This window comes from Aedes aegypti, chromosome 3 (genome assembly GCF_002204515.2).
Source record: "Aedes aegypti strain LVP_AGWG chromosome 3, AaegL5.0 Primary Assembly, whole genome shotgun sequence".
In the NCBI taxonomy this organism is placed as follows: domain Eukaryota; kingdom Metazoa; phylum Arthropoda; class Insecta; order Diptera; family Culicidae; genus Aedes; species Aedes aegypti.
The window spans coordinates 185,612,670-185,635,035 of record NC_035109.1 but is presented as its reverse complement, the minus strand read 5'-3'; the positions used below and the strand labels follow the sequence as shown (position 1 = coordinate 185,635,035).

Here is a 22,366-nt window from a genome sequence, read left to right as displayed (position 1 = left end):
GTTATATTATAATGATCGAAAATTGAAAATTATATCATAATTTTGTATTAAAATCACTGTATCTTTAAAATGGTAAAAGTTAGCCTGATTTTTCCGTATACCTTTTTTGTTGTAAATTTTGCGTACTTTCATAAAATCGAGTTGAAAAATATTTAAAAAGTTTATTATGACCATTATTAAAAATTCACCTATTTTCAAAAAATCATAACCTTTTTGTCCATGATTTCTCCATCTTGACCCACTGTGCAAAAGACTTCATTTTTTGTCTACTTTAACATATAAAAAAATAAAAAAAAAAATCAAAAATACGATTTTTGAGAAAATTGATTTTTAAGCTTTATTTTCTATATATAAAAATTACAACATTTTTTTTACAGTGTATATTTTTTTCCAGATAGTCCCAACAATAACCTAAAACTTTGCGGAAGGCATCAAACTGATCGGACAAACCGTTTCTAAGTTATAATTTTTTGAAAATTATTAAGGATTTTTTCTCAGGCCCTACTCAAAAGTAAGGCTAGAGTCAAAATGGCGAGCCGATGATGCAAAAAGGCATTTTTGGGCATAAAGAAAGCATGTGCAAAATTTCATCCAAATCAAAAAATATAAAAATGAAATTTGGTTTTTTTCCCGTCATTTTCTGTGGAACCGCTCTACTTGAGAATAGGAACTTTAGTTGGGGTACAATCCTACAACAAAAATAAACATTTGCTGATATGGTTCAAGTAGAATTTTTCCTTCTTTTATTTAAAACAAAATATCAAAACACAATGTAGTACAGAATATTTGAAATTTATTTACTTCATAAGGTCGTACTACAACAAATGTCTGCTTTTCGAAAATGCACATCCAGCGGCAGTCGTGTTGAACTATTTCCAGGCAATGGGGGAGTGAAAGTAGTTGACAAAACCAATCTCTTTGGTCTTTCCTGGAACCAATTTCGCGTCCGCACTATGCACTACAGTTGAAAGATGCAGCCCGTACATCACTTCGAGTAACTGCACTAATCAGGACGCTATTTCCCCCTCCTAGTGTACATTCGATTCTGTTCTACTGTTTAAATTTCCCGAGCGATGCCGTTGCTGGTTGATGTGCATTGGTTCCGACTGCAAAAGGCGAAAATTAGATCTTTTTGTTTTACTATACAACATCAAACATACCAGAATTGTTATTTACAAGGCTTCTGCTAGATAGGAAAGTAAACCATAACCGAAATAGGTAACCGTATCTAATATACTCATGGAACAGTTTGTCTAGTTTAAGGTGAAGATGAATCGAAGGCAAACCTCAAATTTTCAAGAGCACGAATCTGGAGAATCGAACATCCGTTCAGACTGAAAACTTAATCGATTGATCACTAGCTGGTGGTGACCAATCGATTAAGTTTTCAGCTCAAATAGGTGTTCGGTTCTCCAGATCCGTGCTCTTGAAAATTTGAAGTTTGACTTCGATTCATCTTCACTTTAAAAAATGGTAATTTTCTATGCAAGAATAAACACAACTTGCTTTTTCATATAAATAATCAATTTGCCTTGGCAACTCCGGCAACAGGCAAGCAGCAAAACTCCATGCATACTTGATAATCCTCTTAATATCAATATCAATGGGGCCCAAATAGCCGTAGCGGTAAACGCGCAGCTATTCAGCAAGACCAAGCTGAGGGTCGTGGGTTCGAATCCCACCGGTTGAGGATCTTTCGGGTTGGAAATTTTCTCGACTTTCCAGGGCATAGAGTATCTTCGTACCTGCCACGCGATGCAAAAAATGGTCATTGGCATAGTAAGCTCTCAGTTAATAACTGTGGAAGTGCTCATAAGAACACTAAGCTGAGAAGCAGGCTCTGTCCCAGTGGGGACGTAACGCCAAAAAAGAAATAAGAAGAAGATCAATATGAATATCATTAATAAATATTAATATATTAATACTGGATCAAGTGCCCTGCCCCATTGGTTTAACCCGTTAACGCCGAAGTATCCCACAATTGTGCTTATACCGTGCACCCCCGCTAATTTGAACGGTACCTCATGCAAACCATCGGGGTTCATTTTTAATTTGAACATCTAGTCACCCTAGAAACGTGTTTCTGGTTACCTCTTTCACTGTTTTGTTTTGATTTCGCGTTCCGTTCCACAGCGTTTCATTTCACTTTACTCCGTTCCATGAGCTAAATGACGTCTGAACCATTTTTAATCTGAACGATGTGCAAATTAGCGGGGTACAGATTAAAAAGTGTTCAGATTAAATGTGGTCAAACCATCGGGGGTACCCGGTATCCCGAATATGTTATCAACACCCAGGTGGTTACCTTAAGCACTGTTATAAGCGGTATATGGGCCGCTTAACAGATTTTCAGAGCCAACAGACTTTATATAAAATTTTCAAGTGCTTTTAGGCACTGTGACCTTTGGGCACTGAAACAAGCCGTATATGGGTATATAACGCTTTTCCACGGTGCTTACATACAAAGCATACAAAGGCTGTCAATGGTGTTAAGAGGCTGGTGTACATGACGTTTATGCCACCCGAATCAAATTTGGCTTCGTTAAAAACAAATCACGAACGATGATGCATTTTGTCAAGAATGACAAAATTCGAAGCAGTATTATAATTTTAGATAGGATTCTCACAAAATGTAGGACAAGATCATCACGTAGCAAAAATCTTTAAAATTCTAGCCACTGAATTTGGGAAATTATCTTGTGGAAGTTAAAATTTTCATCATTGTATTGTCATCGCCAATAAGAGAAACAGTTCCTGCGGTTTTGTGTCAATTTATTAGAAAAAATGTAATAAAACTATAAACATATATTTTAATGCCAAAATACGTCGGAAGTGTAAAACTTAGCTTCACTCACATCTTAAAGTTTATATATTCTATAGAAAAAGGGTGTCTTTGAATCTCGTTCAGTCGGACATACTATTGCTTTCTCGTAGTATTTCGTGTAGGTAGTGATTCGATCAGACCATCCAATGGACCATCTACATGGTGGCCGGCAGCTTCCGGCAATTGCTTAATCAATTAAAATAGAGTCTACTGGATGCAAATCAAATACAACTGGCTTCTATGGCATTAGTCCAGGAAACATCGTAGTGTTTTAATGCGGGAATGGCTCAAGGGCACTCAAATCAGTGTACTTCTCTATTGTTCTGGGGCTAGCTGTTTCTAGGTTATATTGAGGACGAGTAAAAATTCACTGAGCTGTGTTTTTTTTTCAAGACATTGCACGTTATGTAAAATAAGGAATAACACGGGACAGAAACTGCATTCTGATTCTGTTGAGCTGGAACTTATTTCGAGTCGTAATGTTTGTGATGAGAATTTTATGCTTATATTTAGGGGCAGAATCCCCCTTCCTCCCATTAATATCAACAAACATAATTTATTATTTCCTATATGCGTTGGCATCACAGTAAATTCTATGCCCTGATTCAGAAACAGGCAGTCGGTTTTGTGCGTTTTTAACGGTTTTGTGGTTGGCTGTACCGAATATGTCGAAAATCTAAAAGAATGCTCAACTGTTGAGTTCACAATATTATTATAGAACAATTGTTTTTTTAGCTTTTTCACTATTTTTTCCAGATGTTTCGTATTATAGATACTTTTGTTTAAGGAACAGAGAATGGCGTAAGTTAATAGTAAAAAATTGTACAGCGTACAAGGTTTTTCATAACAATTTTGTAATAAAATATACACGGGAAAATATCTGTTTGTATTCCAGAAAAAAACCACGTTGGCAACATTCAGCTTTTCGACATCTTCGGTAGTTTTCTAAAGTGTTTGGCTTAAGCGTTTTTTTTCATTGTCCAATCAAACATTTTTCAAACCAATTCTTTTCCTGATGATCGTTTATATGGGATAGGAACTCATCCAAAAGCTATGTAAAAGCAATTTCTCCAAAGGTAATCATGTAACAAAAAGCTAACACTGAAGTCTTATACTTGTAAATATATGAATCATTTGCATGCAACACGCCATCCATACGTATGGCACTTGTTTGGATATTACTTTTTAAGCGCAGGGTACTGATTCGTTTTGATAAAAAAAAAAATAAATAGGAAAATCTCAAACTATAATATGTTCTGCACTTCTGCTTGACAGACACAAAGCATGAGTCTCATTTGTTTTCAGTGCGCGGATGGAATAGCACCTTACCTTAGTTCTAACCTAGAATGTACTTTTAATGTTAAACTTTATGCGACAGCTTCATAGTAGTGAAAGTGTGTGCGTGTGTAAGTGTTTTTTACAATATTAAAAAAACTTCAATTCAATGGGTATCTGCGTAACTCTGCCTGGAGTTTTTTTTTGTAATCGTTTGTGGTATGTGCTCTTCTGGATTGGAAAAAAAGATGATATTCTTGTTCTATTCGGTAAGTACTTCAGACATCAGCTGTTCTGGCTGAACTCCGTTTCTACGCTCGAAGGTTTCTACACTGTTCCTGGTTTCTTGTTTAGAGCTCGTTTCTTCTCCCATTTGCTAACCATGTTCAATGGGTAACACAGCACGGCCGAGATCGTAATCAACGCACCACTGATGTAGAACGACACGTTGTAGCTTCCCGTCAAGTCAGTGAAAAAACCTACAATAGTTGGGAAGTTATAAGTTTTCTGTGTTAGTCGTTATCTCAATTTTATACTATACCTGCAATGGGTGCACCAATAGCAGCTGCCATTCCTTGGAACAAGCAAAGGATTCCGAACGCGTTGGTGAGTTTTTCCAAACCCATCAGATCCACTACCAGAATCGAACGAAGAGCGGAGAAGCATGCTGTAAAACATATGAAATAAGTAGTTATTATCGATGTAGTACGTTTTAGTGATCAATACACAAAAAATCAACTCATTGTATCATAGTAAGGAATGTTGACAGAAGACATCAACTGCTATCAGCGAAGAGAAACCAATCAGGCGAGGAAGTTGGCAAGAATTCGTTCGCTGGCTGAGTGACAGGAAGAAGGAGATGCTTCCGCGAAAGGAAGGTGGACCTACAAGCTCATCAAGCGAAATTCCACCTGACACAGTTACTGTCAGGTCACGACTGCGTCAGGCAGTATCTGTTTCAATTCGACCATGCGTTTCACCGTTTTGTCCTGAGTGTATGGAGATTGAAGAAATGGCTGAACATGTTGTTTTCGGCTGCCCAATGTTCAACATAGTACACAACATAATGGCAGCTGTTTTCGGTGAGTACTTCAGCGTAGAAAGAGTGGTACACGGAACGATAAGCGATATCGATCTTAGGAATATGATGACCAACATGGTGGTGCAAATAATATTTGGCGAGCAGAGCAGCGAAATGAGATACAGAGAGCAGTGCCGATGAGCTGGAAGCCAACCTCTCTCCGGATCGACCTCGGCACTCGACATGTCAGTCTGTTGAAGAGAGAACATAAAAGAGACCATCGGGCGCGATCGGAGTAGGATAGAACTGGAAGTCACCCTCCAACTAGAATCGACCCTGACATTTGGCCGACCGCCATCGAGTTGGAGTAGGCTAGATGCTCCGCCGGGGAATAGCTGAATAGATCACGAAACTGCTCCGGCAAATGGTCGTCGGGGTGCCTGTGAACCGGAAGTTTACCTCTACAGGAATCGCAGGACTAGCCTCGGCATCTGCCCGGCCAGCTTCGGTGTAGGCTAAGTCCACCGTCGGGGACTAGCTGAGCAGATCGCGTAGTAACGCCGGCAAATGATCATCGCTGTGAACCTGTGAACCGGAAGCTTCCTTTGACCGGAATCGCATGACCGATATCGGCATCTGTCCGGGTAGCATCGGTTCAGGAGATCTTCCGTAGGAGTAGGATAGACTCACCATCGGAGGCTATTCTGTACGAGCGTATCACCGGCTTGAGTTGTCACAACTCCAATGAACCGGAAGTCATCCTTGTACCGGAATTGCTGGACCGACTTCGGCACTCTACCGGCCAACAACAGAGTAAGAACAACACTTTACGTTACCGGTTTCGGATAATATTCCTCCGTCGGGAAACTCTCCATCGGAGTAGGCCAGCTTCACCGTCGGGAACTACGCCACGTAGTAACGACCATGAAGAATCATCGGCTTTGGGTCGTCAGGGCGTTTGCGAACTTGAAGTTACTTCACAACCGAAATCGCAAGACCGACCTCAGCATCCAACCGGTCTGCTCTATGAGAATGAGGAGCAGTTCAGTGGAGTCAAGTGCACCAACAAACACAGTAGCTTTTATCGTAAAAAATCTTACAGGCGTGTGGCCGAACCCCAAAATGTGAAAGACGTTGAAGAGAAAAATTGCAGCCAGAGCGAATAAAACAAGAGGGGATGATAAAGCGTAAAGGCATCAACAATCCCTCAGCCCCCTGAAGTATGGTAGGTAGGTACCATGGTAGGTAGTTCTGAGTGGATTTCGCACTTGTTGTCCAAACCAAATAAAAGTGGCGTGGTACAGAGTTGTTTTTCCCTCTTTTTTCTGTTACGACAATCGAGATGTGTATCCGTAATAGACCGTTGATTGAGAACTACAGAGCCTAAACCGTATTAGCACCCCAGATAGCCGGGTTAGGTGAGAGTTTCTAGCTTTGCTCCAATTTTCATTGTTATTTCGATACTTGTAAGTTTGTAGAATGTAATCATCTACCCATTTCGCCATATTCAGCGTCTACCAAAGCCGTATGCTGGGCTATCACCACGAAACAGCTGTTAGTCCGTAACTGCAAGGCGGTTTAGATAATGCAGATCAACGTCGTACCGATTGCACCGAAGCGTGTATTGAAGCACTTAAGAATGATGGTCGACGATTGGCTGAAGTTTAACAGCCACAAATATTACGCATGTGAACAGTCTAAGAATTCGATTAATGAAAATACTGATGATGCTACACGTAGGTGGCCCGAAAAGCAAATAGCGTCATATATTCGATGTCTCGTCATCGAAACTGCGGTATGGAGTTCCAGCTTGGGATACAACAACGCTGGATACGAAATGAGCGTTACGACTGATGCATTTTAGACAGTATGATCACCATTTGTATCATTTTGGCGAAGGACATCAAGTGCTATCAACGAAGAGACATCAGAAGCGTGTCGAAGATAGTCAGAATCAAATCGATAATGAGATGACAATATTCGCATAACAGTCCCATGTTTATAGGAAATCCCATAGAACATGGGACTGTTATGCGAATATGGGCAGTAAATTACACACCGGCTGGCTGACACGCTGATTCGTGGATGCTTTTCGGACGGTCATCGCGTGCGCGGAGAAAGCATCCAAGCAGAATAGGAAAGGCAATCGATACTGCGCAGTGGTAACGATAGATGTTGAGAACGCGTTCAACAGTTTGGTGGCTATCGCAGCAGCCCTACATAGGGTACTCGAATATCTGTGTAAAGTTCTGCAATGCTACTTTCAGAACCGGGTACTGGTTTACATAAACCAGGGACGAATGTCAACCAAAGTAATAGAGGGAGTTCCACAGGAATCCATTATTGAATCGTGGATGACTTGAGTCAAGCTGCAGTTAGCTCATCACAAAACGGAGGTGGTACTGGTCAGCAACTGTAAGGCGGTTCAGCAGTTCGAGATCAACGTCGGAGGTAACGCAATCTCATCGAAGCGCTCCTCAAAGCTCCTTGGAGTAATGGTCGACGACAGGCTAAATTTCAATAGCTATAGCTAGGACCATCCCCAACATTGGAGGACCAAGCAGAGGTACTAGGCGTCTTCTGACAACCATCGTGTCATCATTCATATTGAGTTACGGAGTCCTGGCTTGGGCTACAGCGTTGAGAACCAAACACAATCGAGAGAAGCTGACAGGTACCTTCCGTCTCATGGCTATACGGGTGGCGAGTGCCTACCGCACTCGTCGGAGGCAGTGTGCGTTATCGCCGGAGTGATCCCCATCTACAACACTCTGGCTGAGGACGTAGCATTACCACCAAAGGGATAGAATGAATTTAGTGATATTTCTCCCTTAGGGGAGGAATACCACTTAATGGATACAATGGCGAGGTGGCAGCAGGAGTGGAATAACTCGAAGAATGGAAGGTGGACTCACAGACTAATTCTTAACGTGTCGGTGTGGACGACGAGGAAACATGGAGCCCAAATATCGAGGAGACCCCGGAGCATGTTATATTCGACTGTCCTCGATTCAGGGATATACGAAGCGAGATGATGCCAGAAACCGCAAGCGTCCTAAATCTGGACAACATCGTGCAGAACATGTGCCAGCATGATAGCACTCGGAACACGGTGAACAGGGGAATAACGGCGATTATGTCGTTGCCGCAAAGGTGGCGTGAAGACCAGAGAGCTGCGGGTCGCGATCGGAGTATGCTAGATCCTCCGTCGAGGACTAGACCGAGTAGAGCGGTCGTAGCGCAGTATCGGTAATAAGTCGTCGGGGCGCCTGCAAACCGGAAGCAATCCTCCAACCGTAATTGCAGAACCAACCCTGGCACATGGCCAACTAACGTCGAGTCGGAGTAGGCTGAGTCCACCGCTGGAGTCTAGATGAGTAATTTACGAAATAGCACCGGCAAATGGTCGTCGGGCGCATATGAACCGGAAGTTTCCCTCAACATAAATCGCAGGATCGACCTCGGCATCTGCCCAGCCTGCTGTAGCATCCACCCTAGCTACACCACTGGCTGTCTGGTACAGCAGAGGAGACCACATGAATAAAAGAATCAGTTTATCTACTGACTGCACACCCGAACAGACGCACGTTTCTTTACGTATCGATTATCATATCACAGTCTCGGTCGAAAATAGTTAATTAACCGTTTAGAACCCAATCTCCCACGAGATATTACACCAGCTTCACAGTAGACTCACCGTCGAGGAGCAGTTGAGTAGATCGCGTAGTAGCAGCGGAAAAAGGTCGTCGGGGCGCCTATGAACCGGAGGTTTCCTTCCCCCGGAATCACAGGATCGTACTCGACATCTGCCTGACCGGCTTCGGAGTAGGCTAAGTCCACCGTAGGGTACTAGTCGAGCAGATCGCGTTGTTGCCTGTCGACGCGCCTGTAAACCAGAAGCTTCCCACCACTGGAATTTCCGGACCAACCTCGGCATCTGCCCTGATAGCATCGGTTCGGGAGATCCATCACCGAGGACTACTCTGAGTAGTACGTAACGTATCACCGGCTTGAGTCGTAGGAGCGCCAGTAGAATCACTGGACCAACCTCGGCATCCAACTGGTCAACCAGGAGAGCTCGAAAAGCAATTCAACAGGGCTCTGATGTGAGGCCAGCCCAAGAGTGAAATACATCTGTAGTGGATGGAATGGAAAAAGATAACGAAATGTTTCAAATCAACATTAGAGTAATAATATACACACAAAAATAAAACAAATTACTGGCAACACGATCCTTCTGAGTGAGCCTGGAATACGAGAATTCGTACGTGAATCATGCTTATTCGGTTGGATAATTTTATCCACCACATCATACGAATCTTTATTCGGATCAGACTCGTATGATGTGGTGGATAAAATGATCCAACCGAATAAACATGATTCACGTACGAGTTCTCGTATTCCAGGCTCTCTCAGAAGGATCGAGTTGCCAGTAATTTGTTTTATTTTTGTGTGTATATTATTACTCTAATGTTGATTTGAAACATTTCGTTTTCTATTTCCATTCCATCCACTACAACATCGTCACACAGCAAGCTGTGCAAAGCCCCGGCGAGATTTTCAACCGCCAATTGGGGAAAACGAGTAGTCGCAGAGACACCTTAGGAATGTAGTAGTGAGCAGCGTTTTTGACGACATTAAGCTCTAACAGCAAACTAGCAGAACAACTAGAGGCTGAGACTGACGAAGTGCATGAGCTCAGTCCTCCCCCGATGAAGTTGTGTGATGTAGTTCTGGGAGGATCGAGGCACAGGAGCAGTAGGGAAAGTTTTTAAGTGGTTAAGCACGCCTAACGTGAGTCCCACACCGTGCCAACACACAAAAGGCCAGGATTTTGAAGCTTTACTATTTAAAAAACGTAAATCATCGTTGTAACAGGAATGGACAAAGGCTTGCGTTGGACTACTATCGTAGTAGACTAGATTAGGTCGAGTAGCCCGAGCTGCACATAGTATCGGCGATGGTAGCCAACCTACGGGTTACCTGCGTATCGGAAGTTTTCCCACAGTTACTGGCTAGTTACTGGTCATGTGAACTAGGATCTACCGTTGGAGACTAGTAGAACTGTTCGCGATGTAGTACCAGCAAATGGTCGACGGAAGCACAAAGAGAAGAACGTAGTGCAGTTTTTATGAGAAGCAAACTGAGCTCACAAAAAGGAAATCCAGAGTTGGAAACGGGCATGCTTTGATAGCCAATGCCAGAGTGCCTACTCAAATCCGTGGGGTGACGCTTACAGTGTGGTAATGGCTGAAACCATTGGTAACATAAGAGAAGTCGCTCGAGCTGCTGAATTCAATAATCGACGTATCTTTCCCTCACCATGCCACGAATCAAGGACCTTGGCACCGTATGCAAGAGACAAAAAAGGGCGAGGGTGACGAATGAAGAGCTGGTGAAAATCGCGAGATCATTCGCCTCAAATAAGGCACCAGCATCCTATGGCATCCAGAATGTTGTCTTGAAAGCGACAATCATTGCGGATCAGGGCATGCTCATAATTCATGATCAGGGCATGCTATTGAATTTTTTTCTCCAGGTTCCCTGAAATTGTGATTCGTAAATATATACTCACCAATAGCAATTCCAAATATTCCCGCATAAGTGAACTGGAAGGCCTCCGTGATATACAATCCACTGAGCATGGTGGCAATTCCTCCCATGGTGATGGCAACGTTATTGATGTAGAGTGCATTGACACTTTTGAACGAGCTCAAGAACCCGCACACGATCCTAGCAATTGTGTTGGAAATACCTGATTTCGTATACAATAAAAAAATAAATAAATAAGGAACACTTAAAGAACGTACACTTGCATTACTAACCGATAGCAGACACGATGAACAGTGCCACATTCTGATCCATTCCGCCGGTGGTGGCTCGCTGAGTGATGTACATGAATGGAACGAAAAATCCCATCATGGTGAAGAATCCACTGACGGCTAGCAACATAAACGATGGCGATTTCAGTAGGGTCATATCCAGCATAGTGGCCAGCGTACGTCTCACAGCTTCCGGACATATTTTGCATGATTGCTCCTCAATCTCCTCGACGTCGGTTTGCGTGGGTAGACGTGTGACTGACATGTGGTATCCAAGCGAAGTCTGAGATTGATACTGAGGAATTCGTACTAACGATCCGGTGAAGAAGATGTCATCTCGATACATGGGACGAGTAACGTCGGTCAGCGTTCCTCGTCGACTTCCCTGTCGGGATCCGGATTCGTTAGGTCTGCGGCCGGAAACGGTGTGGCTGCGCTGTCTGGTGGACGGGGTGGTGATAACTGGCTGAGGTTTTACCTCTCCTGTCAATAGTGTTCCATTTTCAGTTTCCTCCTCTTCGGCTGCTTCTCCTACAGTGACCAACTCGTGATGAGGAAGTGGGAACCGCGGAGCGTGAATGGTGTCTTCGGGAGTCATCTGTCCCGAGAGTCGCTTCTGAATCTTTGACAGCTGTTCCAGTTTCTTCGTCGTATGTTGGATGTTTTCATTCGTCAGTAAACCAGAGTGATTCGATGGTCGTCTTTCAAGATTGTGTCCACTGCCACGGAATACCTCGGCAGCAGTTGGGTATTGAGTATTTGGACTTACGCCCATCCACGTGCTGTGCGAGCTGTTAGGCACAGAATATGCGAATCGTCCTTCAGGCAATGGTTTTGTATAAACCACTGGCAGACCTTCCCCGAGCAGTGTTCCCTTTTCAGCTGGCGTGTCTTCATCTTTAGTGATGGTGACCTGAATTGGTTGAATGGGACGGAAAATGCATCCGAACAGTGCGCACAGCAGAATGATTGCTGCTTGAGCCAGCAGAGCACCTCGCCATCCAAACTTTTCGATAAGCATGGCGCTCAATGGCGCAAACACAAAGGTTCCCACACCTGAGCCGCACAGGGCTATACCAGTGGCCAGTGCACGCCATTTCTCAAAGTAATATCCGACCGTAATCACCGATGGCACGTAAATGAAACAGAATCCAATGCCACCGATTATGCCATACGTGACGTACAAGTAGCCCAAACTGGTTCCGTAGTAAGATAAGCCGAAGCCGATAGATGCTATCACTGCTCCCATAATCGTGACAGGTCGGAATCCCCATCGATTTGCCAGCGCGCTGACGAATGGCCCCGTCAGCAAGTAAAATCCACTGAGTAACGAACTCACCAGGGCGACCTAAAATGGGAGAGGGAAGATTGTTTGATGCTTTGATTGATGTTATTTGGATAATTTTGCAATGGTTTAAATAAGTTGAATTTTAACGGATGCTGTTAAATGAATCGAACAGTTATCAAGATGGTAGTGATTGTTTTGTCGAAAATTTGTTTTAGAAATTAACCCATATAAGAGTTGTTTTTTAAATAATAACACAATTTCGGGTGAAATTGAGCTTTTTCTAATCGGTTTTCTAGAATGTTGACAATATCAAACTAATCAATGCAAGAAAACGCGTGCCGTAATTTCGGGTAAAATTGATCATTGCTCACGTTTTTTGTGTTGTTTTCAATAATGTTGCCAATGCCAAACAACTGAATGCAAAAAAAAAAAACAAGTACGTTGGTGAGCCTCTTTGGTTTATGTACCGAAATTTTCTAACTATTGTGATTTTTGCTAAAAATCATTCCTGAATTAAAAATAAAAGAGAATATGTTCTCTAAATTGTTAGCTATACTATGTGAAAGAGTATTAAATATCAAAAATGCCTAGAAAAACTCTTAAATGTAGGCCAACGGAATTTTCAAACGTTCAACAATTATTTAATTATCTCAACAAATTGAGCAATTTGAAACAAATTTTGATGATGAAATCTATTTGGAGCATTTTCACAAACTTTCAGGCTGACAACACGATTAAATCCTTGTTTTGAACTAGATGTTTAATGACGTCTGTCAAAACCACACTGTACATGATTCTGGAATCTTAAATTATTTTCATAGTATTAAAGGGGGCAGGACCCGTCATCAATTTGAGAATTTTTAAAAGCAGTTTTTTAATTTAAAATCATGAAAGTTCATATCAAAATGTGATCATTGTATTCTATTCTCCAACCGAAACGCAGTGAATACATTTTCGTCTTCATAAATTTCAGTTTTGAACAGTAAAACTGCTTTTGAAGTTTCGATAACGATGACGGTTCATTGAACGTCAAGGCTCAAGGATGGGTTCTTGAGCCTTGACGTTCAACGAACCGTCATCGTAATCGAAACATCATTAATGAAAAAAATAGTTTTTTCATTCAAATGAAAATCTATCATCGTATTACAGATAGCAAGTGTACATTGGTAGAAATCAGAATCCCAAAATCATGATTATGAACCTGGGTATCATGATTTCAGTGTGTTTTCATCTTATTAAAATATACCATGATTTGGACTCACGATATCATAAGTCACAATCTATAAAATAATAAATGAAAATTACTGTGGACGTGATTCTGGTTATGACTGAATTACACATGATCTAAGTGATGGAACGACACAAAAACATGTCCTTGAGGATGTATTGAACCAAAACTGTAATTTTACATGTTAAAGGACATGAAAACGATGGAACTGTGATCGACATTTACCTAATCAAGGTAAAATGAACACCTTAAGGATATAATCTTTTTTCTGATACAAAAAATGAGAAATTTGTATGGTTCTATCGCACAACATCAGAGATAGGGATGTTATTGTTGGAGAGCAGGACCAGGGCCGTACATTTTCATTTCATTGAAAGCATTTTCAGTCCCCAACTGACTGACTCAAGCTTGCCTTTCAGTTGAAACTCTACTGTTTCGTTTCAATCCGACGAACCTTTCCTTTCATCGCAGCAAGCGTAGTCTCTCATCTCTTTCGTGCTGCTTGTGCGTAGCGCGTCATAAATCGGAGCCTCATCGCAGCGAGCTGGTCTTTCAATGGGTAGTCCCTAACTGTAGGAGCTGTTTAATTCAAATGAACGACGTGGTGGCCCGCATAGTTTCTCTATCTTAATTAATTACTCAACAAGTTACATAATTACATTGCAAAAAATAGGTAAAATGCAATTTGAAACATTTTGATAAATTTCAACGAAATTAAATGAAACGAAATTCTTACTCTTCCATTTCACCTTTCTTGTTCGTTGCTTTCAATTCGGATAACGAAACGAATGAGTGTGGAACGAAGAACGAAGCGACGCAGTTGTTCGTCACCATCGAGACGACACAACCAAGCCTTCGTGTTTCACAAAATGCTTTCGAAAATGCACAGCCCTGAGCAGGACCATCACACACCTTGCAGCGGAGATTTCTGGAGGTAAACATACATATTGTAAGATAGAGGTAAGAGAAGAATTGTAATATATACCCAGACAGTGAATAAAAGAGACTGCTGACGTGGTAGCAATATCAGTCAGTAGCCTGCGGTGTGGAGCAGTAGCCTTGTTTTGTAGTTTTATTTCAACAGTTATCTATAGCAGACTGCTGAATTTTCACTCATTTTTATCGTTAGCAAAAAACGATGCAAATGTTCATTTTACATGCACTATGTGGGTAAAATGAACAGCTGTTGGTGGTAAAATGAACATCAGGCAAAAAACATGAGCAAAACAAATATTTTTGAAAATTTTCATTGCTTTCCCGAGAATATATTCGATAATGATTGTAACCCATTCATAAAGAAATCTAAAGGTATCAGATTTGATATTTATCTCGCTAAGAAACCTCAAGACTCCCGAGCTGAAAGTTACTTCAGTTCTAGTTCTCAAACGTGGTTTTCTAAAATCTTAGTTTTTGTTGATAGTTTCACTTCAATTGACCTCCGTATCAACCCGAACACTCCGTTTTATGCTCTAAATCGTCCATGCGTGATATAAATTTAATCAAATTTGTTTTTTCTCGGTAAAACGCATGATGTTCATTTTACCACCCCTGTTCATTTTGCCACCACTTCTCCTTTCATAGTCCGAACAAAATGAAGCTTAAGGTTGTAGGTCCTATCCACAAGAAAGGGGACACCTTAAAGTACGAACCAGGTGTCCCAGAACTTCACAAGATTAACTAGAGGAACCAGAGACGGTATAAGCCAATGGATCATTAAAATAACCAAAACGGTCGCTATGAAAAGCATAGATAGCGCCACCGTAGCACTATGGGCGGTTTCCATACAGACTGGAGGCCAAAAATATTTTTTCCATCATATAGTATTTATGAGTTTTTATGATACAAATTTGATGTTTTATTTTCAAAAACAAGTTTTCGAGACTAACTTTTGAATAGGGCCTATAGCGAAATATTATACTTTGTTACTTATAATTCATATAAGCCATTTATGCGATTAACGTTGTGCAAACCATTATAAATATTAAAACTTACATAGAAATGTTCTGAATTAGTTTTTAGCTGTTTTCAATAGAAAATGGTTGAAAATATTGGAAAAATTCAAAAAGCCCTAAATTAAAAAAGTGCAAATTTGTGCAGCTAAATTTTTCACGATCCTTTAGTTTACATCTCAAAGTACCCTTGGAACTGAATTTAAGCCTGGGACAACTTGGGACAAAAAAGTACTCGATGTGTTAACTATAAGCTTATTCGATTTTTTTTAACCGCTTTATAAAAAAACATCATGAAAGCCACTATTTTGAGGCTTTTTAAACTCTTTTTTATTGTTTCTAGGAAGCCTTTTTTGTAAGCTTTCAAATGGTGTAACAACATTTAACGTAAGTGTTATAGAAAAAAAGTTATATTCATTTAAGTAAACCATAGTTTTTGTTAATAAAAACAAGTTTTTCTCCATAGGCTCAACTTTGGCACCTCATATCTGAGTGTGCAATGCAAATCATGCCCTAATATTTTGGGGATTTCTTGGCAGACATGTTTACAATGAAATGGCGAACAAGAATTGAAATGTGGGGCACATCACTTTTTTGATTATTGGCCACCTGATAAGCCATAGTGCGTAGCCTTGTGTGTTTGACAGAACTGCAATGCTGTCACAATGTTAATCGCATATACAGTGGCGCCTATGTTTTGATGCGGTGAGCACTGAAAAAGTTACCTTCAATGATCCATTGCGAGAAGATTTTTGGCGAACACCATACTCTAACTTACATTTGCGTAAAGTTACGTAAATGAGATTTCTTTCAACTCACTGTTCGGAGCATTTGTTTAACACATACTAATAAAACTCTCAAATTGCGAGTTTACAAAACATTCACTGATAGTTAAACAAGGAAATATCTTGAAGGCAGCTGTATCCTTCGTGGTGATCTAAAATATGTCTTTCTGAATCCTGTGTAATTGTGATCTATTATGTTTCGAGTTCATCATCCGTGAACTCAATTGAATATAGGCCTTCAGGTTTTGAAAAAGTAACCAGTAACTTATCTGACGTTAATGAATGAGGTTTATACTCCAACAAGCCCAAAATAATGTGTCCTCTGAAGTTTCAATTTTATTATACAAATTTATAATTAAAATTTTAATGAATTGTTTGAGGTCATCCAAAAAATACTTCCATTAAAGGCCTTCGAATCTACAGGCGTAAGGATTAATCCCTTGAAAGTAAAATAATAAAGTTTACATACATGCACTGCCGTGAATCGCAAGTCAGTCCCATCTGCATTTTCGTCAAAATTGAGTTGAGTTCAATTTTCAATATATTATCCAATGCTCTTTCAGCTGCACTAATGAGCTAATATAATTTGTTCGGAAAAAATAGGAAAGAACAGCAAGTTAAATTGTCTTATAAGGAAAAGTAACCGCATATCAGTCCCACTACAGATTTCGGCACCGTGTAACACAAAAATAAACCGTGTTTGAGCGTCTTTATATTTTTTTTTGGAAGATATCGTAGTGAAAGGCAAATTGAGAAAGTTTCATTAAAATTTGAACATTTTCCAATCTTGTGGAATTTTTTTTAATATTCGTATGGAAAACGAGTTTGGAAACTTCATAGCCCATTTTCACAATGCCTACTTTTTACAGGTGGGACTGACTTGCGGTTCACGGCAGCTGCAGGTCCGTATTATTATGTTACACCAAGTAAAACTTCTAATCCACAATAGTATCAAGAGATCTCTTGAAGGTTTATAACTAAGGTTTATACTCAAACAAATTTCAGACATAATCTGAGAAGTTTTTAGTTTAATAATGTCATAAGGTTATTCGATGAATCATCTGAATTCAGATCTACAAGCGTAACATGAGATCTATCTGACTTTAATGAATAAGATTTACACCCTAACAGGAATAATAAATTGTTAGATTGTGTCTGAAGTATGCTCGAGTATGAACCTTAACCATAATTTTCCAAGAAATCACTTGGACACGTCAATAGACGAGAAGGCCTATGTTCAAAGCAGTTTTTGGGTTACTGAACGTGGTAGGTTATAGAAGTTCAGTTATCTAAAAACTGCTTCAAACATAGGCCTTCTCATCCAGGGATGTAGCTAAGAGGTCTTTTTGAGGTTTAATATTGAGATTCATACTGTGATTCGGAATGTAGTTGATCAGTGAAGAAAAGTTGATCTTTCCCGTACCCACATGTATAAACTGCCAAGACCTATAATTCAATTTTAATTATTAAAATTTCCGTAATGTCGCATTATCTGTTATCTACTCTTGATTTTCCTATATTTGATTGAAAATTCAAGATAATTAGACCATGGAAAAACAAAATTATTTGAAATGTTACAAAAACTGTTGAAGGGTTCCGCCGCCTCGTTTTGGTAAGGCCATATAAACACTACATTTAAAATTTAAATAAATAGTTTCATACATTCCAGATTTGTTTCCTGAACCCCGTTTCAAATTTAAATTGAAGATAAAAGCTCATTTCTAGGGGAAACATTTTATTTTCGTGAGCAGGTTGCCATTTTCAAAGAAAATTACCTACCTTTAGGCGTTTAATATAATATTCGGTCTTTCACAAAATTGCAGGCTGCTTGGGCACGCCAGGAGTTTATGATCAATATTAACCTCCTTTTCCTAAGCAGCCAATATAGCCACGTAGTGTCGGTAGCGGTTATTTCAATTGGCTAAGAATTTACACTATGGACTGCTTTTTTCCGGTGGTAAAAGTCCACATCCCAGATGACCTCTAATTTATGGTGTAATGGTGTGGAGCCTGTGGAGTACCAGGTCCCCCTCTGCAGTATTGTGCCCTTCCTGTGCTAACCGGAGCCATGACGCAGGTGACCTTGTGTTCCTCCGAGATAATTAGCCCCTCTTCTTCAGTCTCTAATCTGAGGCTAAATGAGGGTGGGATTATGAATATGTTGCTATTTAATATAAATTTAATATAAATAATCACCTATATGGTTTCGCATTATGCGTTTTACACAGTGTATACTGTGCTTTTTCGCCTTTGGCGACTTCCAATAGATACCGATCTGTTTTTTTCGCTGCTGGTCTTTTTCGTGCTGAGATTGCAAAAAGTTTAATCCTGCCTAGTTTGGGTAGTGGCTACGGTTAGGTTAGCACAGATCAATATTCAGCATAAAAGAACAGCAACGATCAATCTTTGCAGAATTATGCAAAATGGTACAGCCCAAGTGGCGCTAGTTCAAGAACCTTACTTAGGGGAACTTATATCTAGGAAACCTTGTGGAACAAGTTTTTGCTACTTTCAGCAAACTTGAAATGCCAAACTCGTGCTTCATGCCCTGCGCATGCGTGCTCGTTAATAAAGCAATCGTTGCTACACTCATTTCTGAGTTAACTACCAGAGATGTATGTGCTGTCACAATGTTTCTGTTGGTGACCTCAATTCGTGATCAAACCTCAACATCCCACCGCAAAATCGCTAGTGTTTGGAGGTGATTTTAACCTCCAAATTGCCAAATAACCTCCAAAACATCACCTCCAAGTTAGTTCTAATAACCTCCGTTATATGAAATATGGTGGCGCGTCGATCGTCGCAAGTTTATCGTTAAACAGTCAATAGGAAATACGTCTTCGGTATATTTACCACATGATGAACCATCCCCAACGGATGACTTCAAACGAGTTGTCGTACACTGCGTAACAAAAGGCCTTCCGCTGATTGTGGGCAGTGATGCCAATGCTCATCACATCATCTGGGGCAGCTCAGATATCAATTTGAGAGGCTCCAGTCCAGTGAACCAAAATGTACCGTCAAAAACTGTAGTGAGCGTGACAATCATGCATTGACTACCATGACTTTCATGCAACAAAAACATTCATGTGATACTGAAAATAAAAGTCACGCGCGACTGTGACTTTTTTTTTGGTCTGCAATAAATGTATCATGGTTGTAATAAATAGGGCGATATTCAAAACTGAAAAGGCAATAGATGGCTCTTTTTCAATGGTAGTAAAAACGAAATCCTGAATCAAAGGAAGCACCACGGAAGATGAACTACACACAAAAAGTTATGTTTTCATTCTACACTTGATTTCTAATCACTACTTTTTTGATTCAGTTTCCTAATTGCGAGCAATTTACGATTTTCATTATTTTCCATACGTTTTGACAGCTCTCCGACTACCATTCTTCCATGCGCTTGTGTTGAAAGTTTGAGAAATTTGAGAATCCAGCGTAGCGCGATCAGTGAGAGGAATACAAACATCAGTTTCGCCGCTCGGCGGCCGGTAAGAGAAACTGAATGTTTGAAAGGTTGTTGTCTGCAATTTTTGCCGCTGGCGCCAACTGTTAGTGGTTATGAACGGAATAAACAGTCGTTACCCTATTACTGTAGTAGACGTTAACCTGTATTATCATAATGTGTCCCTAACAATGTGCACCGATTGAAATATGTTTTTCTTTTCATTCTTGTATCAGCCAGCCTTGAGGGCTGTCCATAACTCACGGGTTATTTTTCTATATTTAGACTCCTCTTTCTTCGTGCTCTCTTGGTTTTTCGTCTATACAAAAAAATGTGTCGATCGTGATCTTTGGTCAAACAAACTACCCCCGCCCTTCTCCCCCCATGGATGACCACGTGGTTTATGGACAGCACCTTGTGCGAGAACGGCACGAAGCAGAAACCTACGAAAAAGAGGGTAGAAGCAAACCTAAAAAAAACCCTGGTGCTCTGTGCCACTTTTTTGTATCTCCCAATGAACGCCCTCTCCTCCAATTGCGCAACAGTGAAAACGCATGCTGTACAAAACACTGCAAGATAACGTCATGAAGGCGGCATTTGACAGTTCAGAGCTGTGAAGAAGTGGCGATTTGGATCAGAAGCAAACGAATGAAGCGTTGTCGCTACGATCGCAGCTGCGTCGTGATTGTGTTTTACATTCATTTTGCATTCCCATCATCTACGACAGCATAACGTTCATGGGAGGCTGAAAATAATGGCACGCTACTCTTATCCATATCAGGTAATACATTCATGGCTGCAGTAAGAATGTATCAGTAGTAACCTGAATGTCACAAATGAATATTTTGAAACATCTTGCATGTGAATGTTACAGCAATGCGACAATAGCATCAAAAATGTATTATACGCTTCACTGCTCCAGTCTGATGGAATACTTAAGTAGTACAGATCTTGGATTACTTGGATCGCCCAACCTTCATGGTATCTGATAGAAAAGAAGTGTTAGACATAACGCTCTACTCGAATAGAATCAGTCACGAGTTGTAGAATTGACATGTATCAGATAAGGAATCATTATTTGATCATCGCTACATCTTCTTTGAACATTTAATGTAACTGCGCAGACTTTGCATTTTAGGAACAAACTGGGATCTTCTTTCTGGCGTAACGTCTCAACTGGGACAAATCCTGGTTCTCAGCTTAGTGTTCTTATGAGCACTTCCACAGTTATTAACTGAGAGCTTTCTATGCCAATTGACCATTTTTGCATGTGTATATCGTGTGGCAGGTACGAAGATACTCTATGCCCTGGGATGTCGAGAAAATTTCCAACCCGAAAAGATCCTCAACCGGTGAGATTCGAACCCACAATCATCAGCTTGGTCTTGCTGAATAAATGCGCGTTTACCGCTTCGGCTATCTGGGCCCCCTAACAAACTGGGAACTCTACACTGAATTGGTTGCGACCAAATTTCATGGATATTCTCCGTGCATTGAAAATCCAAGTGATTTGGATGATGCCGTTGATACTACAACATCCTACTTTATGGATGCTTTTGAAGAAGCATGTCCTCTGCGGTCTGTAAAACTAGACTCAGGAAACAATGTAGAAGGAGTTGGAACAGACGCCGTTCAGCTGAATCAGAGTCGTTGAAGTCGGCTCGCAAGGCTTACAAGAAGGCTCTTTGTTCTGCTGAACGATCCGGCTAAAAAAACCTTTGTACACCCGATTCTGTTTTTGCACGGGGGATGCGTACCGTGCAAAAAATGTTTTCAGTTCAAAATTTCAAAAACCGTGCAAAAAAGTAACACAATTTCTCGACGTTTCATGTAAAAATAAGATTTGGGGAAAAAAAATGTATGGGAAAATTTTTGCACGGCCGTGTAAAAAAATCAGTGCAAAACTGAATCGGGTGTACAAATGTTTCCAGTTTGAGTGAAGTTAGTCGGCTAAACAAAATCCTTGCAAAACCTAAGGATTTCCAAGTGAACGGAATTCGCTTACCTAATGGTGACTTTACTTCTTCTGATGACTCGCGGTATCGATTCAATGGGCACTCAATAGTTTTGCTCCTTTCAAATCTCCAGGAGCGGATGGGATTTATCCTGTTCTGTTCCAAAAGGGATTTGAGTTTATCAAAAGCTACTTGTAAGCAGTTTTGCTACTGGGTATATTCCCAGATGCTGGCGTGATGTTACTGTAAAGTTTAACCTCGAAAGAAGGACTTTTTTAAACAAAGTTGTATACGATTTCGAGAAAGCATTCGCTCAGAAGCAATCCTTCTTGGGTGTTTTCTTGGATATTGAGGGTGCCTTTGATAACGTGTCTTTCGATGCCATATAGAAAGCCGCACGACACCATGGGCTACCTACAATGATTACCAATTGGATTAATCAATAGCAACCGACATCTCTTTTCGACATTGCGTCAAGCAGCGATTCGAAAATTAAGTGTTTGCAGATGCCCCCGAGGGGGAGTCTTATCACCACTTTTGTGGAATCTCGTAGCAGATACGCTATTAAGGCAGCGCAATAATAGCGGTTTTCCAACTTATAGATTTGCCGACTACTTTCTAGTTTTGTTGGTTGGTATGTGCATAACCACGCTATTCGACCTGATGCAAAGTGCTCTTCAGGTAGTCGAGAGTTGGTGTCGCCAATATGGCCTTTCGGTTAACCCGAATAAAGCATCTATTGTTCTTTTTACGGAAAGACGAAACCAC

The 22,366-nt window shown here is 40.7% G+C and overlaps 1 protein-coding gene and 1 long non-coding RNA gene across 2 annotated transcripts in view; both read right to left on the bottom strand.

Moving 5' to 3' along the window:
• Positions 1-773: 773 nt before the first annotated feature.
• On the bottom strand, positions 774-1,256 carry LOC110679534. Its single transcript, XR_002502564.1, has 2 exons — positions 1,161-1,256; positions 774-1,106 (listed from the first exon to the last, which is right to left on the bottom strand). It is a non-coding gene; the product is annotated as an uncharacterized LOC110679534 (long non-coding RNA).
• A 1,499-nt stretch (positions 1,257-2,755) lies between these two features.
• The window catches only part of LOC5577357 (monocarboxylate transporter 5), a 58,064-nt gene continuing 38,453 nt past the window's right edge, over positions 2,756-22,366 (bottom strand). The window contains exons 3-6 of the mRNA XM_001656385.2: positions 10,946-12,290; positions 10,696-10,875; positions 4,641-4,766; positions 2,756-4,578 (exon numbers count right to left, since the gene is read on the bottom strand). Of these exons, the coding sequence (XP_001656435.2) occupies positions 4,427-4,578; positions 4,641-4,766; positions 10,696-10,875; positions 10,946-12,290 (1,803 nt within the window). The 3' untranslated portion in view covers positions 2,756-4,426. The remainder of the gene's footprint in view (positions 4,579-4,640; positions 4,767-10,695; positions 10,876-10,945; positions 12,291-22,366) is intronic.